General features: G+C 48.1%; 1 protein-coding gene across 1 annotated transcript; it reads right to left on the reverse strand.

Moving 5' to 3' along the window:
• Positions 1-12029: 12029 nt before the first annotated feature.
• On the reverse strand, positions 12030-20404 carry LOC140912229 (serine protease 27). The gene is made up of 7 exons (XM_078853033.1): positions 20340-20404; positions 19876-19902; positions 17577-17653; positions 17190-17352; positions 16648-16919; positions 13861-14027; positions 12030-13381 (listed from the first exon to the last, which is right to left on the reverse strand). Exons 1-7 carry the CDS (start codon positions 20402-20404, stop codon positions 13070-13072), a joined length of 1083 nt encoding a protein of 360 aa, XP_078709159.1. The 3' UTR covers positions 12030-13069.
• Between the last annotated feature and the right edge of the window lie 1575 nt (positions 20405-21979).

Below are 21979 nucleotides of genomic sequence, written 5' to 3' on the forward strand. Positions count from 1 at the left end.
TGTAGAGATCAGGGTCCACATGAATAGGCGTGGGCAGTGCGCGCTACCCAGGGGCTGGTTCTGCAATGTAACCCAGCCAATTCCCAGAGGGGTCATGCAGAGAGAAAGGAAGAGGTTTGCTCTTCCACCGGTAAATATTGCTGTGATGCTGGGAGTTCCTGTCCCAGACCTGCAGCAGACCTCTGTGTACGTGCGAAACAGAGGTTGGTCCAGTAAAAGATAGGACCTCACCCACCTTGTCTCTGGCATTAGCCATGAGATGGCAGAGCACAGAGAACAATTATTGTGCCAGGCCTGCACGGACCCCTCGCCCGAGATTGGGGTCCCCGTCGTGCCAGGCACTGCACAGAACCCGCCTCCCCGTGCCATAGATCAGGGCCCTTGTCATGCTGGATGCTACACAAATCCCCCTGGCCGAGATCAGGGCCCCATTGTGCAGGGCGCTGCACAGATACACGGTACAAGACAGTCCCAGCCCTTGCAATCTAAGACAGAAGACACCAGCTGCAGACAGACAGACAGACAAACAGGGAAGCACCATGGACCAATGATACAATGTTGGCCTAGTGTGCCCACTGTCACTCACCCACTGCCCCGGTACAGCTTCTCTGCTGGACACACACTTGGGTGTGGTGTGGTCTCAATACACCAGACCCCACGGGCTTTAATCCTCCTGTGGTTGAACAGAGTCCAGGCACAGCCCTTGGCTGGGTCCCCAGGTGCCCCTCAGTGGGCTGATCCTCTGTCTAACACCCCCTGAGAGCTGAGAGCCAGCGGTCCCACTGCCCAGCCCCTGGGGCCAGTACTGAGCCCTCAGACTTCCCTGTAGCTTAAACTCACGCTCTACTGGTGCCCCCTTTGTGTGGACACTGTGAGTTTCCCGTTGAACTCCTTAGAGTCATGGGAAGCAGACAGACAGACAGACAGACTTGGATTCTGAAACAAGTTGCTCTTGACTGAGACAGCGCCAGAGATACATGGAGCTAGAAAAGGCACAAACACAGCTCCATGCAGTTCCCTGCCTCAGTTTCCTCCCTGCTCTGGAGAGGAGTTTGGGTGTAGGTGAGAGTCATTCCTGGAGTTCAGCTCCCCGCTGTGGATTGCACTCCTCCTGCAGCATGTGTTCCCCTTCCTAGGAGCCCAAAGCTTCCTGTGTCAGGTTTATATTGTCCCTGCTCTGGTGGGGAAGAGGTTACGGGGTGACTTGATCCCAGTCTGTAGGAACAAATATTTGATAATGGGCTCTTCAGTCTAGCAGGCAAAGCCTAACAAGATCCAATGGCTGGAAATTCAAGCTAGCCCTAGTCTACACTACAAAGTTGGGTCAACGTAAGGTAGCTTACATTGCCCTATTTATGGAGGTGTCTACACTACAGTGTTCCTCCCACTAGTTTAACTTGCCTGCTACACCAACCTCATAAAACCACCTTGGCCAGAGGTGCAGCGCTTAGGTTGACTTAGGGCGATGCAGTGTCAGTGTGGACGCTGCGTTGCTTACGTCGACGTAAGTGGCCTCCAGGAGATATCCCATAATGCCCCACTGTGACAACTCTGGTCACTGTTTTGAACTCTGCTGCCTAGTGGCCAGGTACACTGGGTATGTCACAGACATGTCTACAATAAAACCAAAGTGAAGTTGTTTTAACAGAGTCTGAGGGAGAGATTCAAAATAAAGGCAAGGAACTGGATGTGGAAACATGAGGTTACAGGTAGAAGAAAAACATAAAACACAGGCTGCAGCCTGTACCTATTAGCAAGGTCCTGTACTGTCTGATAAGGTGTTGCTCACTCAATGGTCAGTTCTTCCAGCCGTTGTCCAGCCCATAAAGATGGGATCTACCATTCCTGAGACTCCACCCCCCTCCTGGAATGGATAACCATGTGGTTCAATCTTCTGCTCTTATCCAGTCTCAAGCTATTGCCTCTTAGATGAGCATTCTCTGCAGGTTCATTTATCTTTGTGAATCTCCAGCCTGCATCTCATCCAGAGAATAAACACAGGCTGTCTCCATGGGCGTCCAGTTTTCAGACACCCCACACAACAGCCTATGTCACTTAGCTCTGAACTCATTCCCCACATAAACATCTCACAAGAACCTCAACAATCAGCTCAGTCTGAGACACCTCGTGAAGCCGTTTCAGTGTGAACGGTCAGGCACAGAGATAAAGTCCCTGCCACCATGTGGCTCGGTGAGTTTGGGCATGTCTATGTTGCAAGCACTTAGGGAGCACTAGCCCAATTCCCTTCCCCACCAGCCAGTATCCCTCTCCTCTCCCTATGGGAGGTAGGGCCCTGTCTCTCATCTCCACTCCACCCCACACTCACCCTGCACCAGGCTCGTCACCAGCAGTGCTATGGCCAGGAGGGAGCAGAGATGCCGATGATCCACCCACGCCTGGTCCTGTCTTGGCCAAACCCAGCTGGCTCCATCACTCTGACCAAAGCCCAGCTGGGGAACAAATGTGCAGAGCAGGTTTTTATAGGCACGGTTCCTGCCTCTGCCCTCCCCAGATCTAGAGAGATAACGGATGTGACCCATCCCCTCATGAGCCACTCAGAGAAACAAGTGCTGCTAAATTCTGCATGTGAACAGGGTGCGACAGTTCTCAGTTTTGCTTTTCTTGGAATTGCTCCATTAACGTGCATCCTGGAGAACCAACAAAGAAGTGCAACGGTCAAGGTTACAGGGGGAGGCCCATTGCGATTTTCACTTCCCTGTTTTGTTAGCAACTGAATGTGCCAAGAACAGCTGGTCAAGGACAGTGCTCTGGCAAAGCTAAGGTTGTAGTGTGGATAGGATAGCATGGGGGGGTTTCATAGATTCTATGGTAAGCAGGCACCATTGTGATCAGTCTCACCCCTCGTATAACACAGGCCAGAGACCTGCCCCCAAATAACTCAGAAAGCAGAACTTTTAGTGTCAGTAAGGGAGAACCCTCCACAACCTTTGGTAAATTGTTTCAAAGGTTAATTACTCTCACTGATAAAATTTTACACTTTCTTTCCAATCTGAATTTCGCTAGCATAAATTTGCAGCAACTGGATCCGCATGACTGTAAAGCCCATGACTGTTATTAAATGACTGTTCCCCATGTAAGTATTTATAGACTGGGGTGAAGTCACCCCTTAACCTTCTTAAGCTAAATAAATTGAGCTCCTTGAGTCTCTCACTCTCAGGCAGGTTTTCTAATCCTTTAATCATTCTCATGGCTCTTCTCAGACCCCGCTCAATTTATTAATATTATTCTTGAATTGTGGGCCCCAGCAATGGACACGGGATTCCAGCAGGGGTCACACCAATGCCAAACACAGAGGTAAAGTAACTTCTCTGCTCCTACTCAAGATTCCACTCTTTATGCATCCCAGGATCACATTAGCTGTTTTGGCCACAGCGTCCCACTGGGAGCTCATGTTCAGCTGATTATCTTTTTCAGCGTTTCTTCCTCCCAGGAGCGAGTCTCCCATCCTGTAAGAATGGCCAACACTCGTCGTTCCTAGATGGACCCACTTTCGTTTAGCCATACTAATATACATAGTGTTTGCTTGCACCCAGTTTACCATGTGATCCACATCCATCTGAATCAGTGATCTGTCCTCATCCTTATTTACCACTCCCTCAATTTTGTGTCATCTGCAACCTTTATCAATCATGTTTTCTTCCAGGTAATTGATAAAAATGTTATAAAATTGTGATTCTACTCCCCATATTCTTCTTAGAAATAGTGTTATAATATGACTACAGCATATCTAAAATGTATTTTCTACAAGATGGGTCTTGTGAGATATCATTGGAAAGGTTATGATTTGCTGACTATAATTATCATATTTGTATACAAGTATCATTTCTGTATCTGAAGTTAGGAATATTGACTATGTAACAATCATAAGTGGGTTTACACCTGGGGAACGCCCACCAGACGGAATGCTAAGGAGGAGCAGTAGGACTTTGAAGATGCTAATCTCCCACCTTCCTGAGAAGCTTCCTGGGATGCTAGAAACAACCTTTAACTCATGGATTCTTTGACACTGCAGGGTCATGTGATTAAGTCACCTGGTACTAGATTCCATGATAGAATACCAGTATTTTCTACTGGGGGCGGGGGGAACCACACTGGAAAACAAAGGGTTCCTTCCATACGTAAAACCTATTTAAGACAGGGGACTGACTTAATCAGTGTTCAGTCTTCACTGAATTCCAGCCCATGTTAACAGCTGGAAACATCTAAGAAACAAAGACAAAAGAGGGGGGAGAACAGCTAAGGCCGGGCTGGAAAAGGTGTCTGGCCTGTGAAATAAATACCCTAAACAACATTTAGGGTGAGAAATTACTACTTGTAACCGGTTTCTGTAGCGTATTAAGCTTAGTTTACAGGTTTTGTTTTATTTGTTCAGTAATCTGTTTTGATGTTTGCTATCTCTTGTAATCACTTAAAATATATCCTTGATAGTTAATAAACTTATTGTTTTCTCTAAAACAAGTGTGTGGAATTCATAAGAGGGGGGCAAAAAGCTGTGCATATCTTCCTTCACATTGAGGGAGGGGGCAAATTTCATGAGCTTATGCTGTACAGTTCTCTGTGCAGTGCAAGTCAATACAATTCCCTAGACGCGTCTTCCCATGCAGAGCTGATCTCAGTGTCTGTGTCTTTCTGCAGCTGGGTGTGTCCCTACCTGTGTGTGTGTTGGAGGAGGCTTGAGGGCCTGGCTTAACAGGACAGTGTAAGGGAGTGATGGAACAGGTGGGCTCAGTGGCACCCCAGTACATCGGGGGCACCCTAGATTGGGGAGTAACCTGTCAAAAAATTTTGCTAAATTAAAAGTAATGCACATTGGAAAACATAATCCCAACTATAGACACAAAATTATGGTATCTAAAGTAACTCTTACCACTCAAGAAAGATTTTGGAGTCATCGTTGATAGTTCTCTAAAATATCCCTCCCTCCCAGTGCCTGCCGCTCGCTGCGATCAGCTGTTCAGTGGCATGCAGGAGGTGCTGGGGTGAGGGGAAGGAACGGGGGGGCAGTAAGAGGTGGGGAGGGGCAGAGCAGGGTTGAGTAGAGGCAGGGGAAGGGCGGGGCAGGGATGGGGGTGGGGTGTCAGGGGATGGGGTGGAGTGGGAATGGGGCCTTGGGTGGACAGCAGGTCAAGCAGCTCCCGGGAAATGAGGGCAACTAAGGGGGAATATGATAGAGGTCGATAAAATCATGACTGGTGTGGAGAAAGTGAATGGGGAAGTGTTATTTACTCCTTCCCATAACACAAGAACCAGGAGTGACACAATGAAATTAACAGGCATCAGGTTTAAAACAAACATGAGGAAGTACTTCTTCACACAATGCACAGTCAACCTATGGAACTCAGAACCAGGAGACGTGAAACCAAAGGTATAAATGGGTTCAAAAAGAATTTCATAAGTTTATGGAGGATTGGTCTGTCAATGACTATTAGCCAAGATGGTCAGGGATACAACCCCACGCTCTAGGAGCCCCTAAACCTTTAACTGCCAGATGCTATCTGCAGACTTTGGCACATGAGTGGTTCTGGAAGATCTCAGATCCTCTCCCGTCTGCATCTCACGCTGCCCACACAGTGGAGGGTTTCTGTCAGGGTTCCCTCCCCACTCTGAACTTTAGGGTACAGATCTGGAGACCCACATGAAAGACCCCCCATGCTTATTTTTAGCAGCTTAGGTTAAAAACTTCCGAGGCACAAATTCTTCCTTGTCCTTGGACAGTATTGCTGCCACCACCAAGTGAGTTAGACAAAGATTTAGGAAAAGGACCACTTGGAGTTTCTGTTTCCCCAAAATATCCCCCCAATCCCCTTCACCCCCTTTCCTGGGGAGGCTTGAGAGTAAACAAGGTGAGCACCGACCAGACCCTTGGGTTTTTAGGACACTAAAAACCCAAATCAGATTTTTAAAAAACAGAACTTTATTATAAAGAAAAAAAGTAAAAGAAGCACCTCTGTAAAATCAGAATGGAAGGTAATTTTAGAGGTTAATAAGATTTAAAACAGAGGATTCCCTTCTAGGCAAAACTTTAAAGTTACAAAAAACAGGAATAAACCTTCCTCTTAGCATAGGGAAAATTTACAAGCTAAAACAAAAGATACTCTGACGCATTTTCTTGCTATTACTTACTATTTCTGTAATTTTAGAGGTGTCATTCAGTAGGAGCTGGATTACTTACTTGGTCTCTCTCTTTGTCTTGGGAGAGAACAAAGAGCACAAACAAAAACCTTCCCTCTCTCCCCCCCCCCCCAAATTTGAAAGTATCTTCTTTCCCTGTTGGTCCTTCTGGTCAGGTGCCAACTAGGTTGATGGAACTGATTAACCCTTTACAGGTAAAGGAGAGATTTTATGCTACCCTTAGCTGTATGTTTATGACACGCCCCCCAGATCACAGAGGGTGTTGGACAGCCTGTTCCACACTGGCTGTGATTTCTTCCTGGAGCTCTAGGAGAAAACAGAGTTAATAAGACACATCCACCTTTAGATATACTACTGATTATATAAAAAAAATAATATTTTCCACATTTTAAGGACAATTTTAACCAGTTGATTTTGGGAAATTTTATGGGGGAGTGCATCAGCCACTTTGTTAGAAGCTCCTGCAATGCATTGTATTTCAAAATTAAATTTTGGAGAGCTAAACTCCACCAAAGTTTGTTATTGTCCTTGATGGTATGAAACCACTTCAGCGCAGCATGGTTGATTTGCAGGTGGAAACGCCGTCCCCAAATGTATGGGCTTAGCTTTTTCAGCGCGTACACAATGGTGTAACATTCTTTTTCAGCGATTGGCCAGTGGCTTTCCCGCTCAGACAGTTTTTTACTGAGAAACACGACAGGGTGGAATTCTTGATCTGGTCCTTCCTGCATTAAAACTGCTCCCACACCACAGTCAGATGCATCTGTGGTTACTAGGAACGGTTTGTCAAAGTCTGGGGCCCTTAGTACAGGGTCAGACATGAGTGTTGCTTTAAGGTGGTTAAAGGCCTTCTGACACTTTTCGGTCCACTGAACGGCATTTGGCTGTTTCTTTTTGGTTAGGTCTGTCAGTGGGGCGGCGATTTGGCTGTATTGCGGTACGAATCGTCTGTAATAACCGGCCAAGCCTAAGAAGGATTGAACCTGTTTCTTTGACTTTGGGACAGGCCACTTTTGGATAGCATCCACTTTGGCCTGTAGGGGGCTGATAGTTCCTTGACCCACCTGGTGTCCAAGGTAAGTCACTCTGTTTAGGTCTATTTGACACTTCTTAGCCTTAACAGTTAGTCCTGCCTCCCTTATGCGCTCAAAGACTTTTTGTATATGTTCCAGGTGTTCTTCCCAGGAATCCAAAAATATGGCCACATCATCAAGGTAGGAGACTGCATATTCTCCTAATCCCACTAGGAGACCATCTACAAGTCTTTGGAAGGTGGTGGGTGCATTCCACAGCCCGAAAGGGAGCACATTAAATTCATACAGCCCGACATGTGTGGTGAAGGCTGACCTTTCCTTGGCAGATTCATCTAGCGGTACCTGCCAGTACCCCTTGGTTAAGTCCAAGGTAGAGATGAACTGGGCCCATCCCAGTTTCTCTAATAGTTCATCTGTGCGTGGCATTGGATAATTGTCTGGGTGAGTTAAAGCATTTAGCTTACGGTAGTCCACGCAAAAACGTATCTCCCCATCTGGTTTGGGAACTAGAACCACTGGAGATGCCCATGCACTTCCAGAGGGGCGGATTACACCCATCTGTAACATATTCTGGATCTCCCGTTCTATAGCAGTTTTAGCTTGAGGAGACACCCGGTAAGGTTGGACTTTAATTGGGTGAGCATTACCTGTGTCAATGGAGTGGTATGCCCGTTCAGTCAGTCCTGGGGTGGCTGAGAACGTTAGCGTGTAGCTAGTGCACAGCTCCTGGATCTGCTGTCGCTGCATACGCCCAAGGGTCATGGAGAGGTTCACCTCTTCCACACCACCAGCACTTTTCCCTTCGTAGTAGACACCTTCAGGCCACTCAGCGTCCTCTCCTCCCTGGGCTGTAAACTGACAAACCTTGAATTCTCTGGAATAAAAGGGCTTTAGAGAATTAACATGGTACACTTTAGGCTTGAGGTGGGGGATGCTATGAGATAGTTAACAGCTCCCAGGTGCTCTTGGACCATAAATGGCTCATCCCACGATGCTTCCATCTTATGGGCCTGGAGTGCCTTCAAGACCATGACCTGGTCCCCTACTTTGAAGGAACGCTCTCTGGCATGTTTATCATACCAAGCTTTTTGCTCTTCCTGAGCATCTTTTAGGTTCTCTAGCAAGGGCTAAAGAGTTTGAGGGTGTTTTGGAGGTTGGTTACAAAGTCCAGAATGTTAGTTCCAGGGGAAGGCGTAAACCCCTCCCATTGCTGCTTCATCAACTGTAATGGCCGCTTAACCTCACGGCCATACACAAGTTCAAATGGTGAAAACTCTAAACTGGGACTTGGCACAGCTCTGTAGGCAAAGAGCAACTGCTGCAACACTAGGTCCCAGTCACTGGAGTGCTCATTTACGAATTTACTTATCATGGCCCCCAAAGTTCCATTAAACTTCTCCACCATGCCATTTATTTGATGGTGGTGGTAAGGGGTGGCTACCAAGTGGTTAACCCCATGAGCTTCCCAAAGGCTTTTCATGGTCCCTGCTAGGAAATTAGTTCCTGAATCCATAAGGATGTTGGAGGGCCAACCTACCCTGGCAAAAATGTCTGTTAATGCCTGGTACACACTTTTAGCCCTGGTGTTCCTTAGAGCTACTGCTTTTGGCCATTGAGTGGCAAAATCCATGAAAGTCAGTATGTACTGCTTCCCTCTGGGTGTCTTTTTCAGAAAAGGACCCAGAATATCCACAGCTACTTGCTGAAATGGAAACTCAATGATGGGGAGTGGCCAGAGAAGGGCTTTGATCTGGTCTTGGGGTTTTCCCACTCTTTGGCACACCTCACAAGACCGAGCATAGGTAGAAACGACCTTGCCCATTGCCTCCCAGTGGAAGGACTTACCCAAACTGTCTTTGGTCCTGTTCACTCCAGCGTAGCCATTAGGATGATGGTGGGCTAAGCTCAAGAGCTTTTCCCAGTACTTAGTTGGAACTACCAATTGTCTTTGAGGATGCCAGGCCTCCTGGTGCCCACCAGAAAGAGTTTCCTTGTATAAAAGTCCTCTTTCTACAACAAACCTGGATTGATTAGAAGAGCTGAGAGGCGGTGGGTCACTCTGTGCCACCATCCAAGCTCCGTTGAGTCTCTCATACACTTCCTGCTCTGCCTGGAACTGTTCCCTTGATGCTGAAGACATCAGTTCCTGACTGGATTGTGGACTTGGGCTTGGTCCCTCTGGAAGCGATGCAGGTGATGGGGCTGTTTCCGTTGATTGTGAACTGCTCTCTGCCAGTGCACTATGTTGTATTTCAGGCTCCGGTTGAACCTCTTGTGTAGGTTTATCTGCTGATGCCAGTGCAGGCTCGGTGGTGCCCTCTGGCATTGGAGTTGTAGATGGAGTTGCAAGCGCTGGATTCAGTGCTGGCTGCTCTGCCCATTCTGGTTCTGGTTGGGTCTCTGGGACTGGATCCACTACTGCTGTTGCAGTCATTGGCAGGGGATCCAGTTCTACCACCTCAGTTTGGGGCTCTGATAACACAGACGAGGCCTTTTATAAGGCTCAGGAACAGGGATAGGTTTGGAGGCTCACTTAGCCTGGCTGCAGGTGACCATTCCAACCCTCTTGGCTCGCTTCACATGGTTGGCCAAGTCTTCCCCCAGCAGCATGGGGATGGGAAAATCATCATAGACTGCAAAAGTCCAACTTCCTAACCAGTCCTTGTACTGGACAGGCAACTTGGCTGTAGGCAAGTTTAAAGAGTTTGACGTGAAGGGTTGAATCATCACTTGGGCCTCTGGGTTGATGAATTTGGGGTCCACTAAGGATTAGTGGATAGCTGACACCTGTGCTCCAGTGTTCCTCCATGCAATAACCTTCTTCCCGCCCACACTCACAATTTCCCTTCACTTGGAGGGTATCTGGGAAGCATCGTGTGATTCTGGTGTAATGAACTGCAATCTGTTGGGGTTCTTGGGGCAGTTGGTCTTTACATGCCCCAGCTTGTTACATTTGAAACATCACCCAGCTGACTGGTCACTGGGGCGAGGTGGGTTGCTGGAGACTGGTGGGGTGGGATGTAGCGGGGCAACGACTCACCGGTGTGGCGCCTCCTGCTGGTCATCTTGGGAATTAGCTCTTCCAGCCCAGAGTGCCCTCTGCAGGCCAGTGTCTCGCCTGCCACTGGTCCCGTGCCCCTCCTGGACCCCAGTGCCTTTAACTTGGGGTTCTGCCCCAGCAGTCCCCACACTCTGGGTCTCCCCACCCAGGGGAACCCCCAACCCTCTAAACCCACCTTACCTCAGTGGCTACTGCCAGTCACCATCTAGCCCTTGCTCACAGGGGCAGACTGCAGTCTGTAAACCTCTCATCATCAGCAAGAGGGGGTCGGACCCGCTGCCTCTGCCTATTCCCAGGCTACCCCTCTGTAGCCCTAGTACCTTTCCTGGCCTTTAGCAAGGCCTGCAGCCTGTGGGTTTTCCAGGCTGGAGCTCCCCAGCTCCGCTGGACCTTCCCCCAGCCCTGCCCCACTCTGGGTGCCCTGCTCAGGTCCTTCTCTCTCAGAAGCTGGAGGGAGACTCCTACAGCTCCTGGCCCTCAGCCCTCTTATAGAACCAGCTGTGGCCTGATTGGGGTGTGGCCCCAGCTGTGGCTGCTTCCCTCACTCAGCCTAGCTTTTCCCAGCTGCAGCCCTCTCTAGGGCTGCTTTTACTATTGGCTCCCACAGGCAGCCCTCTCCAAGGGCTGTTTTAACCCCTTCAGGGCCAGAACAGGTGACCACCCCGCTACATGGGAGGATAAGGTGTTTGGGGGTTTCCTTGAGATGTAGGTGGGGCCTTGGGCTACCCCCAGTAGCAGGGTGTGGTCTGAGGTTGTCCCTTCTGGTATCCGCTCCAACTGCGACCAGTTTTTTCTCTCTCTGCCACCTCCACCCATTTGGCTCCGATCTCTCCTGCCTCGATTACAGTTTTGGGCTTCCCATCTAGGATGTACCTTTCTATTTCCTCAGGAACACCCTCTAAGAACTGCTCCATTTGCATTAGGAAAGACAGATCTTCCAGAGATTTAACACTGGCTCCTGATATCCAGGGATCCCAATTTTTTACAATGAAATAGGTACGTCGGGAAAATGCCACGTCTGGTTTCCACCTTAGGGCTCTGAACCACTGAGGGGCATGCTCAGGTTTTATCCCCATTCTAATTTTGGCCTTTTTAAAAAGAAGTTCGTAGCTGTTCAAGTTTTCTTTAGGCATTTCAACTGCCACCTCTGCTAAGGGTCCACTGAGCTGCGGCCTCAGCTCCACCATATACTGGTCTGTAGAGATGCTGTACCCAAGGCGGGCCCTTTTGAAATTTTTTAAGAAGGCCTCTGTATCATCGCCTACCTTGTAGGTGGGGAATTTTTTGGAATGGGGAGCGGTACTTGGAGAAGGACTATTAGGGTTATCTGGTAGACCCAGCTTAGCCCTTTCCCGATCTAAGCGCTTCAGCTCTAACTCTGTCTCCAAGCATTTTGCCTCTGCCTCCAAGCATTTGGCCTCCTTCCTCTCCTCCACTTCCAACTCCAAGCGCTTTAAGGCCATTTCTCTTTCATCTTCTTTCTGTCTCTCTTCAGCTTCCAATCTGGCTAATTCTAGTTTCTTTTGGACCTCACTTCCTGTCATCCTAGCCTTCCTGTGCTTAGCCTAACCTAAGCCAAGAGTGTTACTACAGACATTTCACAATGACATTCATCACCGGCATGGCATTAGCACTCAGAAAAGACCTCGCTCCACACACACTTCTAATGCAGGAATATCATATGCTGTAAAAAGAACAGGAGGACTTGTGGCATCTTAGTGACTAACAAATTTATTAGAGCATAAGCTTTTGTGGGCTACAGCCCACTTCATCGGATGCATAGAATGGAACATATAGTAAGAAGATAGATATATACATACAGAGAATCATGGAAAGGTCCGAGTTGCCATACAAACTGTAAGAGGCTAATTAATTCAGATGAGCTATTATCAGCAGGAGAAAAAAAACTTTTGTAGTGATAATCAAGATGGCCCATTTAGACAGCTGACAAGAAGGCGTGAGGATACTTAACATAGGGAAATAGATTCAATACGTGTAATGACCCAGCCACTCCCAGTCTCTAGTCAAACCCAAGTCAATGGTATCTAGTTTGCATATTAATTCAAGCTCAGCAGTTTCTTGTTGGAGTCTGGTTTTGAAGCTTTTCTGTTGCAAAATTGCAAGTTGATTAAGTTGCTTATCACTTGAGGTTCAGCCCCCCTCCCCACCCCACCTGTATAGCCCAGTAAATCTTCACAAAGGATTCTTCTGAAAAGTAAAACCCAGACTAAGCATCTCTCACCTGCTAGGTGTAGACACCCGGCAGTGTTCTCCCCACTTGTGAGTGTGAGGTTTGCCTCCACCCCTTATTAGTTTGATGGGTCCGTGTGCTGCTTGTATGGAAATGGAGCTGAACACATCATCCTTTCTTTAGGAGAGACCTATTTAACAACTCCCTCGACAAACCTGGTTTGAACTCCTTTTAGTGACCATTCCAGCGTATGTCCATAACCCTTAATACCCCTTGCATATGTAGATCATACAAGGATATGAACGATCAGCAATATATAAGTTTTCAAATCATAGAATATCCGGGTTGGAAGGGACCTCAGGAGGTCATCTAGTCCAACCCCTTGCTCAAAGCAGGACCAATCCCCAATTTTTGCCCCAGATCCCTAAATGTCCCCCTCAAGGATTTGAACTCACAACGCTCAAAACACTGAGCTATCCCTCCCCCCTCACAAGGAGCATTTTGTACAGAGATTGTTACAACAGAGTATAGGGTGTGAATACTAGGGTCTAGTGTCACAGGTGACATGGTCTATCTGCACCAAGGGTTAGAAAGGGCTGGTGTGGGATGGGGACCCAGTCTAGGAGGGGGTCACAGAGTCAGCCACAGAAGCACAGCTAGGAGAAGGACCCTGGGGATTGTAGGAGGAGAACTGGCACTGTTTGGAGTGACAGTGGTAGATGGTTGGGGGCTGATCAGAGTGAAGTTCACCTCTGCGAAAGTCACACCAGGCATGTTCTTCTTGATCCACTCATTGTGGGCATTGGGGCGGTTGTAGACTCCAGGATAACCAGGGGCAACACTGACTACCCCATTCAATTTTATCCCCTTTCCCCAGCTCACAATCCCAGCAAGGTACCAGGTCCCGCCTTCTTCACACACCAGGGGTCCCCCAGAGTCACCCTAGAGAGAGGGAAAGAAATAGGGTTGGAAAGAGTCCAGTCTGCATTGTCCACAAGGGCAGTGCTGGATTCTCCATCTCTCGATGGCTTCACATTCCCACTGGCTGCCTTTCTGGGAGATGCTTTATCCAGACATATGTCTCTGGGCACAGTAAAGGGGTAACCAGGTGCAATTGTTGGCTGGGTTATACACTAGGTCAGACTGAATGGGCTGATGGACCCTGCTGACTTTATACTCTACAGACGCATCCTCAAGGCAAGAGGCGTCTTGTCTAAACACTGGGGAATGAACTCAGGGTTCAGCCCTTCCATCCAAGCCCTCTGTTCGGTGGGTGCCCCCGACACACAACACCAAACCAGCAGGGGCAATGGACCAGGAAGAACAGGGCCCAGCACAAAGGGGGCCCTGATCTTTCTCGGGGTCTGGGTATTGCCCAGCAGAAAGGGGGAGGTCTTCCAATCTCAGTCAGAGAATCTCACCCAAGCAAACCCTTTATAGCCTTCCGGGTACTCAGCACAAATCATGTCATCTTTGATAGGGTTGTAACCTGAAGGCTCTCGTAATCCTCGGTAGCGATCGTTGCAAATCGTGGAGTCTACGGTGAGCACCTCCAGCTCCTGCAGTGTCTCCGGTGGCTTATAAACCGCTGGAATAAAAGGCCCGAGAGCAGGGTGACTCATATGGCACATAATAAGCTGTCACATTAAGGATCTAGAAGAAGTTTCCAGCTCTGGAATGGGAGTGGGGTCTAGTAGGCTAGAGTGGGAGCATAGGAGCCAAAACTCTTGGGTTCTCTCCCCAGCTCTGGGAGGGGAGTGGGGTCTAGTGGGTTAGAGTGGATAGGGGGCAGGTGGCTAGTTTCACGCGTTCTAAAGGCAACAACCCAGATATGTAAAGGTATTTTAGGTGCTGCTCTGATTAGCTTTGCAGCCCCAAACCTGATTTAGAAGCCTAAGTTTAATTATAACCACTTGGGGGAAGATAGTCATAGGGATTCAGGCACTTATTGACACAGGAAGGAATCTAGTGGGATTTTGAAAATCTCCAAGGCACCTACAAAAGATGGTGCTTTGGAACCTAAGTCTAACAGAACGTCAATGGGAGTTAGGCACCTAACCTGCACAGCTATATTTGAATACCCTGTTCGGAGACCGTCTGCACCTTTAAGTGCCGAAAACACAGGCCGGTAGGGTGCATTTGAAAATGCTGAGCCTTGTCTACACACAGTTTGCCCTGGTTTGGTTCAATGGGTTTAAATTTCTGAGCAGAGGCTCCTGATTTCCAGGTCAGGCCTAAACACAAGGCCATGAAGATGTAACTAGGTGTGTGACTAGATAGTGCTGGGTGCCAGCTGGCGGCCACCTCTGACACGGCTTCCTGCTGGTCTAGAACCGGCATCGGCAAATACACAGGTGCCAACTACCCCAAGAGGAGTGGTTTGAAACCCAGATTAGGACTCAGACACACCAAAACACGAACATCTCTTCTTTGTGCTAGGAATTGAATCCCCCATCCATCAAATGATCATATTTATTTTTAAGAATGTTTTTACGTTCATCAATTTAAATGTTCAGTTTTGCAAAATTATGGGTTTTAAGCATTTTTGAATTTTTATTGGCTTAAATTTTCCCAGTTGTGGACGTTTATGGGACGGGCTAGGCAATAACTATTTAATGACAATGGAGGTTGAGATTCAAAGAATCAAAGCTTTATAACCATGAAAACGCAAATTGTCAATATCCCATGTCAAAAAATGGAAAGTAAATATCCTTAAATCAAACTCTGAGTTCTCAAGCAGCATTTCTCATCTTTTGCCTATATGTAAATTTTGATTATTTCCAGTCAAAATACATTTTTGTCCGTCTGTGTGTGTACGGTGAAATCAACATTGACTGACAACAATCCAATCCTTCCAGGGCTGTGTATAATGGTACCCGTATAAATGTGCGGCTGTTAAACTGTGCAACCATATAATAGTTCAATTGTACAACCATACCTGTATAACTATATAACTGTGTCACAGTACAACTGTGGCTGTTTAACCATGAGAACAGCCATATGGGGTCAGACCAAACGTCCATCTAGCCCAGTATCCTGTCTTCCCACAGTGTTTGGTGCCATTCAGAGGGAATGAACACAACAGGGCAATTTATGGAGTGATCCATCCTGTCATCCAGACCCAGTTTCTGGCAGTCACAGGTTTAGGGACACCCAGAGCATGGAGTTGTGTCTCTGACCATCTTGGCTAAAAGCCATTGATGGACCTGTCCTCCATGAACTTAACAAGTTTCAGAGTAACAGCCGTGTTAGTCTGTATTCGCAAAAAGAAAAGGAGTATTTGTGGCACCTTAGAGACTAACCAATTTATTTGAGCATGAGCTTTCGTGAGCTACAGCTCACTTCATCAGATGCGTACTGTGGAAAGTATAGAAGATCTTTTTATACACACAAAGCATGAAAAAATGGGTGTTTACCACTACAAAAGGTTTTCTCTCCCCCCACCCCACTCTCCTGCTGGTAATAGCTTATTTGTTAATAGCTGGATTTGTGCTGGAAATGGCCCAACTTGATGATCATACACATTGTAAGGAGAGTGATCACTTTAGATAAGCTATTACCAGCAGGAGAGTGAAGAGGGGGGAGAGAAAACCTTTTGTAGTGGTAAACACCCATTTTTTCATGGTTTGTGTGTATAAAAAGATCTTCTACACTTTCCACAGCATGCATCCGACGAAGTGAGCTGTAGCTCACGAAAGCTTATGCTCAAATAAATTGGTTAGTCTCTAAGGTGCCACAAGGCCTCCTTTTCTTTTTATGAACTTATCAAGTTCTTTTTGGAACCCAATATGCTTTTGACCTTCACAACATCCTCTGGCACCGAGTTCCACAGGTTGGCTGTGCGTTGTGTGAAAAAGTATTTTCTTTTGTTTAAGACTTCTGCCTATCAATTTCATTGGGTCAGCCCTAGTTCTTGTGTTACACGACGGAGTAAACAACACTTCCCTATTCACTTTCTCCACACCAGTCATGATTTTATAGACCTCTGTCACAACCTCATCTTATCCCTGTAATTGTGTGAATGTACAACCATACAACTGTGGCTATAAAACCATATAACTGCAATAGTAGCTGTATAACCGTGCGACCGTGTAGCTCTTAGGCCATCTGTGTATATATGAGGCTGCTATCACCCAGCCTGTGACCTTCATCCAGTGCTGGCCTTTCCCCTGCCCTTCCCCTCTCTAACAGCTACGAATCTGCCTCACCTTGTGGGACAGTGTTCCCCCAACCAGTCACCCAGCAGGGTTTCCCAGAGGGCACATAGACGGAGGCGTTAAGCAGGCACACGGGGCTGATGGAGGCCGTGAATGCAATCGGCTTCTCCAGCTCCACCAGGGCGATGTCGGCAAGGAAACTTTTACTGTTGTAATTGGGATGGGGGATGATCCGCTTCACCGATGAGAACGACTCGGCTGGGGTCTCACTGACAATCCGTTTTTCACCCAGCTGCACCCGATATGCTGAAATGGCTACGGACCTGGATGCAAGAAAATCTGATTGGGGAAGAACTACACAGCAATGCCTCACAGCCATGGCTTGCGCAGCGCTCAGGTGAAGCTAGCTCTGGGGCAGGGTCGCTGGAGAACAGCCACACATAACACCTCATGGGGGATGGCTTCCTAAAGCAGACGTGCAGCCATCCCTGAGGTGGAGCAGCGGGGGAACACTGCACAACAGGAAGCCAGTAGAGAGGGAGTCCTTCCAGAGCATCTACAGTCACTGTCTCTGCCCTGCCTGGGGTACTCACAGATCGAAGCAATGAGCTGCTGACACCACCCAGCTCTCAGAGACGAGCGAGCCGCCGCAGATGTGGAAGCCGTTTTGCTGCACGCTGACCTGCCAGGGCCAGGCCCCGTCCTTGGCATCTTGACCACTGAAGATGCGCCCTGAGACCGAACGCTTGCCACAGCCTGGGAAGAAAACAGGGAACCTGCATTATCCCCAGGCAAGGGAGCTAAAGTGGGGAGGGATAATGCACTTCAACCCTCAGACCCCACAGCAGATAATACTGGCATTTTGCTTTGGGCACTTTTCCTGCTCGATTCCAACTCCCGCAAGCCCTGTGATACTTTTTGAGGTGACCCACAGTGTCTGGGTTGCACCACCCCCTGCTCCCAGCAGGAGGGAGCCCTACCTGTGTCCACCAGGAAAAACTCTCCCAGCCGCCAGCTGCTGGAATTCCTGGCGTGTCGCGAGTCCTGCTCTATCCCTCTGCAGGCAGCAATTTACACACCCAACACTGTTACACCCCAGTGCCCCGTCCCCTGTCTTCGGCACACCTGCCATGCACATGGATCCACTGCCTCTGTGGAAACAGCGCTCCCCAATTCACTGCTTTCACCTTAGTTCTACCTTCTCCTTAGCACCTGGCATGTAGACGATGTGACAGAATATACCCATATCCACTATTGTAATAATCTTTGCACAGAGTTTTCCTGGTGAAGTATAGTTTGAAAACTCATAATTTGCTGGTCATTAATGTCCTGGTAAAAGACATGCGGCCACATTGCACGTGAAGTTATCAGATTCCCCTGTATGACGTTACTCATACATATTCCAAGTCTGGGGACTGGCCAAACCAGCTCCTCAGAGACAAAGGACAAGCTGACCCCTCAGCCGGGTGTCAGCAACAGCAATGGGCCATTGCCTGCTCAATGTCCATTCTTTGGCAGGAAAAGGGGCAGGGGTGAAAAATCTTCATCTTAGCAGAGAAAGAGTCTGGAGTTCCCATCCACACAGGCTGCCTCTTGCCCTGCTTCCCACTGGAATTGCTTCTCAAAAAAAAGGGACAGGACCATAAAAAGAAGGGGGCAGACACCTCCTGCTCGAACCCACTAACCCCTCCCAGAGCCAGGGAGAGAACCCAGGAGTCCTGGCTCCCAGTCTGCCCCCTGCTGGGCTCAGGTTGCCAGCTCCCTGCAGCCTCTCTCTGATTGGCTGCTTCCCCAACAGCCTCTCTAGGCAGCTTGGAGGATTCACCTCTACTGCTCATCCATGGGGTGGGCTGGGGTAGGACTGTGAGGCCTTCAGCAGGGCCTCCGGGCTTGGTACACCCGGTCACAGCATAGTATTCCCTTAAAGGAATAACAGACTTAATATGGTTGCACTTTCCAGGAGAGAGCTGGGCAGCACAGAACGTACATTTCTGGGGAAAATCTGGGGCTGGGGATATGTCGGGGTCACCCTATGGGACTCTTTAAGGCTGGTAATAGGCAGGGTGTGGCTGGGCGGCTGGAGCCCAGGTTACGGGGCAAGGGTGACACAGCTACTCATTAGTCTGGACTGTGCCCTGGGTATGGTCACGGACATGCCTACAATAAAACCAAAGTGAAGTTGTTTTAACCGGGGGTGAGGGAGAGATTCAAAATAAAGCCAAGGAACATGAGGTTACAGATAGAAGAAAAACAAAACACAGTCTACGGCCTGTACCTGTTAGCAAGATACTGTCCTGTCTGATAGGGTGTTACTCACTAGATGGTGAGTTCTTCCAGCCCTTGTCCAGCCCATAAAGCTGGAATCTACCATTCCTGAGATCTCACCCCCCACTCTCTGCAGGTTCATTTGTCTTTGTGAACCTCCAGCCTGCGTCTCGTCCAGACAGTAAACAGAGGCTGTCTCTACGGGCGTCCAGTTTTCAGACGCCCCATCAGCTTTGGAACACCACAGACTACTTCACTTAGTTCTAAACTCATTCCCCACACAAACGTCTCACAATAATTTGACAATCAGCTGAGCCTCAGAGACCCCACGAGTCCCCTTCAGTGTGCCTGGTTGGACATAGATATAATGTCCCTGCCAGCACGTGGCTGGGTGAGTTTGGGCATGTCTATGTTGCAAGCGCTTAGGGAGTGAAGGAAGAGCAGGCAGGGCTCAGAGTATTGGGAGTTGAGGCTTCCACGGAGGTTAGGTTAAAGATATAATGGGACTGGGGACAAGGTCATTTAGATATAAAAGTGTTATTTACATAGGCCAATTACATAAATTAACAGAAGCCATCTCGGTAAAACTTTAACTCATCCTGTCTTCATTCTGCCACTAGGTCGGAAAGAAAGAAAGAAAGAAAGAAAGAAAGAAAGAAAGAAAGAAAGAAAGAAAGAAAGAAAGAAAGAAAGAAAGAAAGAAAGAAAGAAAGAAAGAAATCAAATGAAAACTAGAGAATGACCTTAACTTCCATGATAAACTTCGTTATAACCCCAATGATAACCTTCACCCAATGATACCCTTAACTCTAACCCAATGATACCCTTAACCACAAGATAACCTTAACCCTTGTCCCTAATCCCAATGATACCACCTTGTTCCCCTGCCCTAACACACGAGACCCCACTCCGTTTGCAAGTCAGGCTAGGACCCAGGAGTCCTGGCTCTCAACCTAATTCTCATTCCAAATCACCAGGGCAGATAAGTCTCACATTTTGCTGTGGGTGTCTTACCTGCCTGATTCTGACTCACTGGAGCACCTAAGGAGCAAACAAAGAGAAAAGAAAGCTATTACTGTGTGTCTGCGGGGGGGGGGTTATACAGTCAGTCCTGTTGTCTGACACAATGTGTCTTTAGGAATGGGTGCCAATAGCTTCACCCACAGTTCTCAGGCTCCACCTACTCTCCTGAACCATCCCTGCTATCCACAGCAACAGCTAAAAGTCTTAGTAGTGTCGCTATTCAACTCACCATCTGTAGGTTCCAGAGTTAACAATCCCCACTGATCTGAAAGGGGTGGATCAGGAGTGAATACCGAAATAGGGGCTAGATGGGGAGGGGTATCTATGAAGGGTGAAGATGTTGGATCCTCCTGTTATTTACTAGCCCAATTCCCTTCCCCCCAAGCCAGTATCTCTCTCCTCTCCCCATGGGAGGTAGGCCCCCGTCTCCCAACTCCATTCCACCCCACACTCACCCTGCACCAGGCTCGTCGCCAGCAGTACTATGGCCAGGAGGGAGCAGAGATGCTCCATGATCCATCCTCGCCTGGTTCTGCCTTGGCCAAACTCAGCTGGCTCCACCGCTCCAACCAAAGCCCAGCTGGAGAATGAATGTGCCGCGGCAGGTTTTTATAGACATGGTTGCTGCCTCCACCCTCCCCAGATCAAGATCAAGAGAGAACAGATGTGACCCATCCCCTCATGAACCACTCCAGGAAACAAGTGCTGCTAAATTCTGCACGCGAACAGGGCGCGACCGTTCTCAGTCTGCTCTACCTGGAATTGCCCCATTAACGAGCATCCTGGAAAACCAACAAAAATGTCCAACAGCCAAGGTTTATGGTGGGGAAGTCCACTGTAATTTTAACTTCCATGTTTTGTTAGTAACTGAATGTGCCAAGAACAGATGGCCAAGGACAATGCCCAGGCAAAGCTAAGGTTGTAATGGGGGTAAGGTTAGCATAGGGGGTTCGTAGATTCTAAGGTGAGAGGACACCACTGTGATCAGTTAGTCTGACCCTTGGTATAACACCGGCCACAGACCTGCCCCCAAATAACTCCTAGAGCCGAGCTTTTCGAATCATAGAATCCTAGAAGATTAGGGTTGGAAGAGACCTCAGGAGGTCATCTAGTCCAATCCCCTGCTCAAAGCAGGACCAATCCCCAACTAAATCATCCCAGCCAGAGCTTTGTCAAGCTGGGCCTTAAAAACCTCTAAGGAAGGAGATTCCACCACCTCCCTAGGTAACCCCTTCCAGTGCTTCACCGCCCTCCTACTGAAATAGTGTTTCCTAATATCAAACCTAGACCTCCCCGTCTGCAACTTGAGACCATTTCTCTTTGTTCTGTCATCCGCCACCACTGAGAATAGCCGAGCTCCATCCTCTTTGGAACCCCATTTCATATAATTGAAGGCTGCTATCAAATCCCCCCTCACTCTTCTCTTCTGCAGACTAAATAACCCCAGTTCCCACACCCTCTCCTCATAAATCATGTGCCCCAGCCCTCTAATCATTGCCCTCCACTCGACTCTCTCCAATTTGTCCACATCCCTTCTGTAGTGGGGGGACCAAAACTGGACGCAATACTCCAGGTGTGGCCTCACCAGTGCCGAATAGAGGGGAATAATCAATTCCCTCAATCTGCAGGCAATGCTCCTACTAATACAGCCCAATATGCCATTGGCCTTGGCAGCAAGGGCATGCTGCTGACTCATATCCAGCTTCTTATCCACTGTAATCCCCAGGTCCTGCTGATCTTGTTTTAAAAAATGTCAGTGATGGAGAACCTATCACAACCTTTGTATATTGTTCCAAACATTAATTAATCTCACTGTTAAAAATGTACACTTTCTTTCCTATCTGAATTTGTCTGGCGTCAACTTGCAGCAATTGGATCAGAGTGACTGAAGAGCCCATTATTAAATGTCTGTTCCCCATCTAGGTATTTATAGACTGGGGTGAAGTCACCCCTTATCCTTCTTAAACTAAATAGATTGAGCTCCTTGCGTCTTTCACTCTCAGGCAGGTTTTCTAATCCTTTAATCATTCTCATGGCTCTTCTCAGACCCCTCTCAATTTATCAACATTATTCTTGAATTGTGGGCCCCGGCAAT

Source organism: Lepidochelys kempii, chromosome 6, assembly GCF_965140285.1.
Source record: "Lepidochelys kempii isolate rLepKem1 chromosome 6, rLepKem1.hap1, whole genome shotgun sequence".
NCBI lineage: Eukaryota > Metazoa > Chordata > Testudines > Cheloniidae > Lepidochelys > Lepidochelys kempii.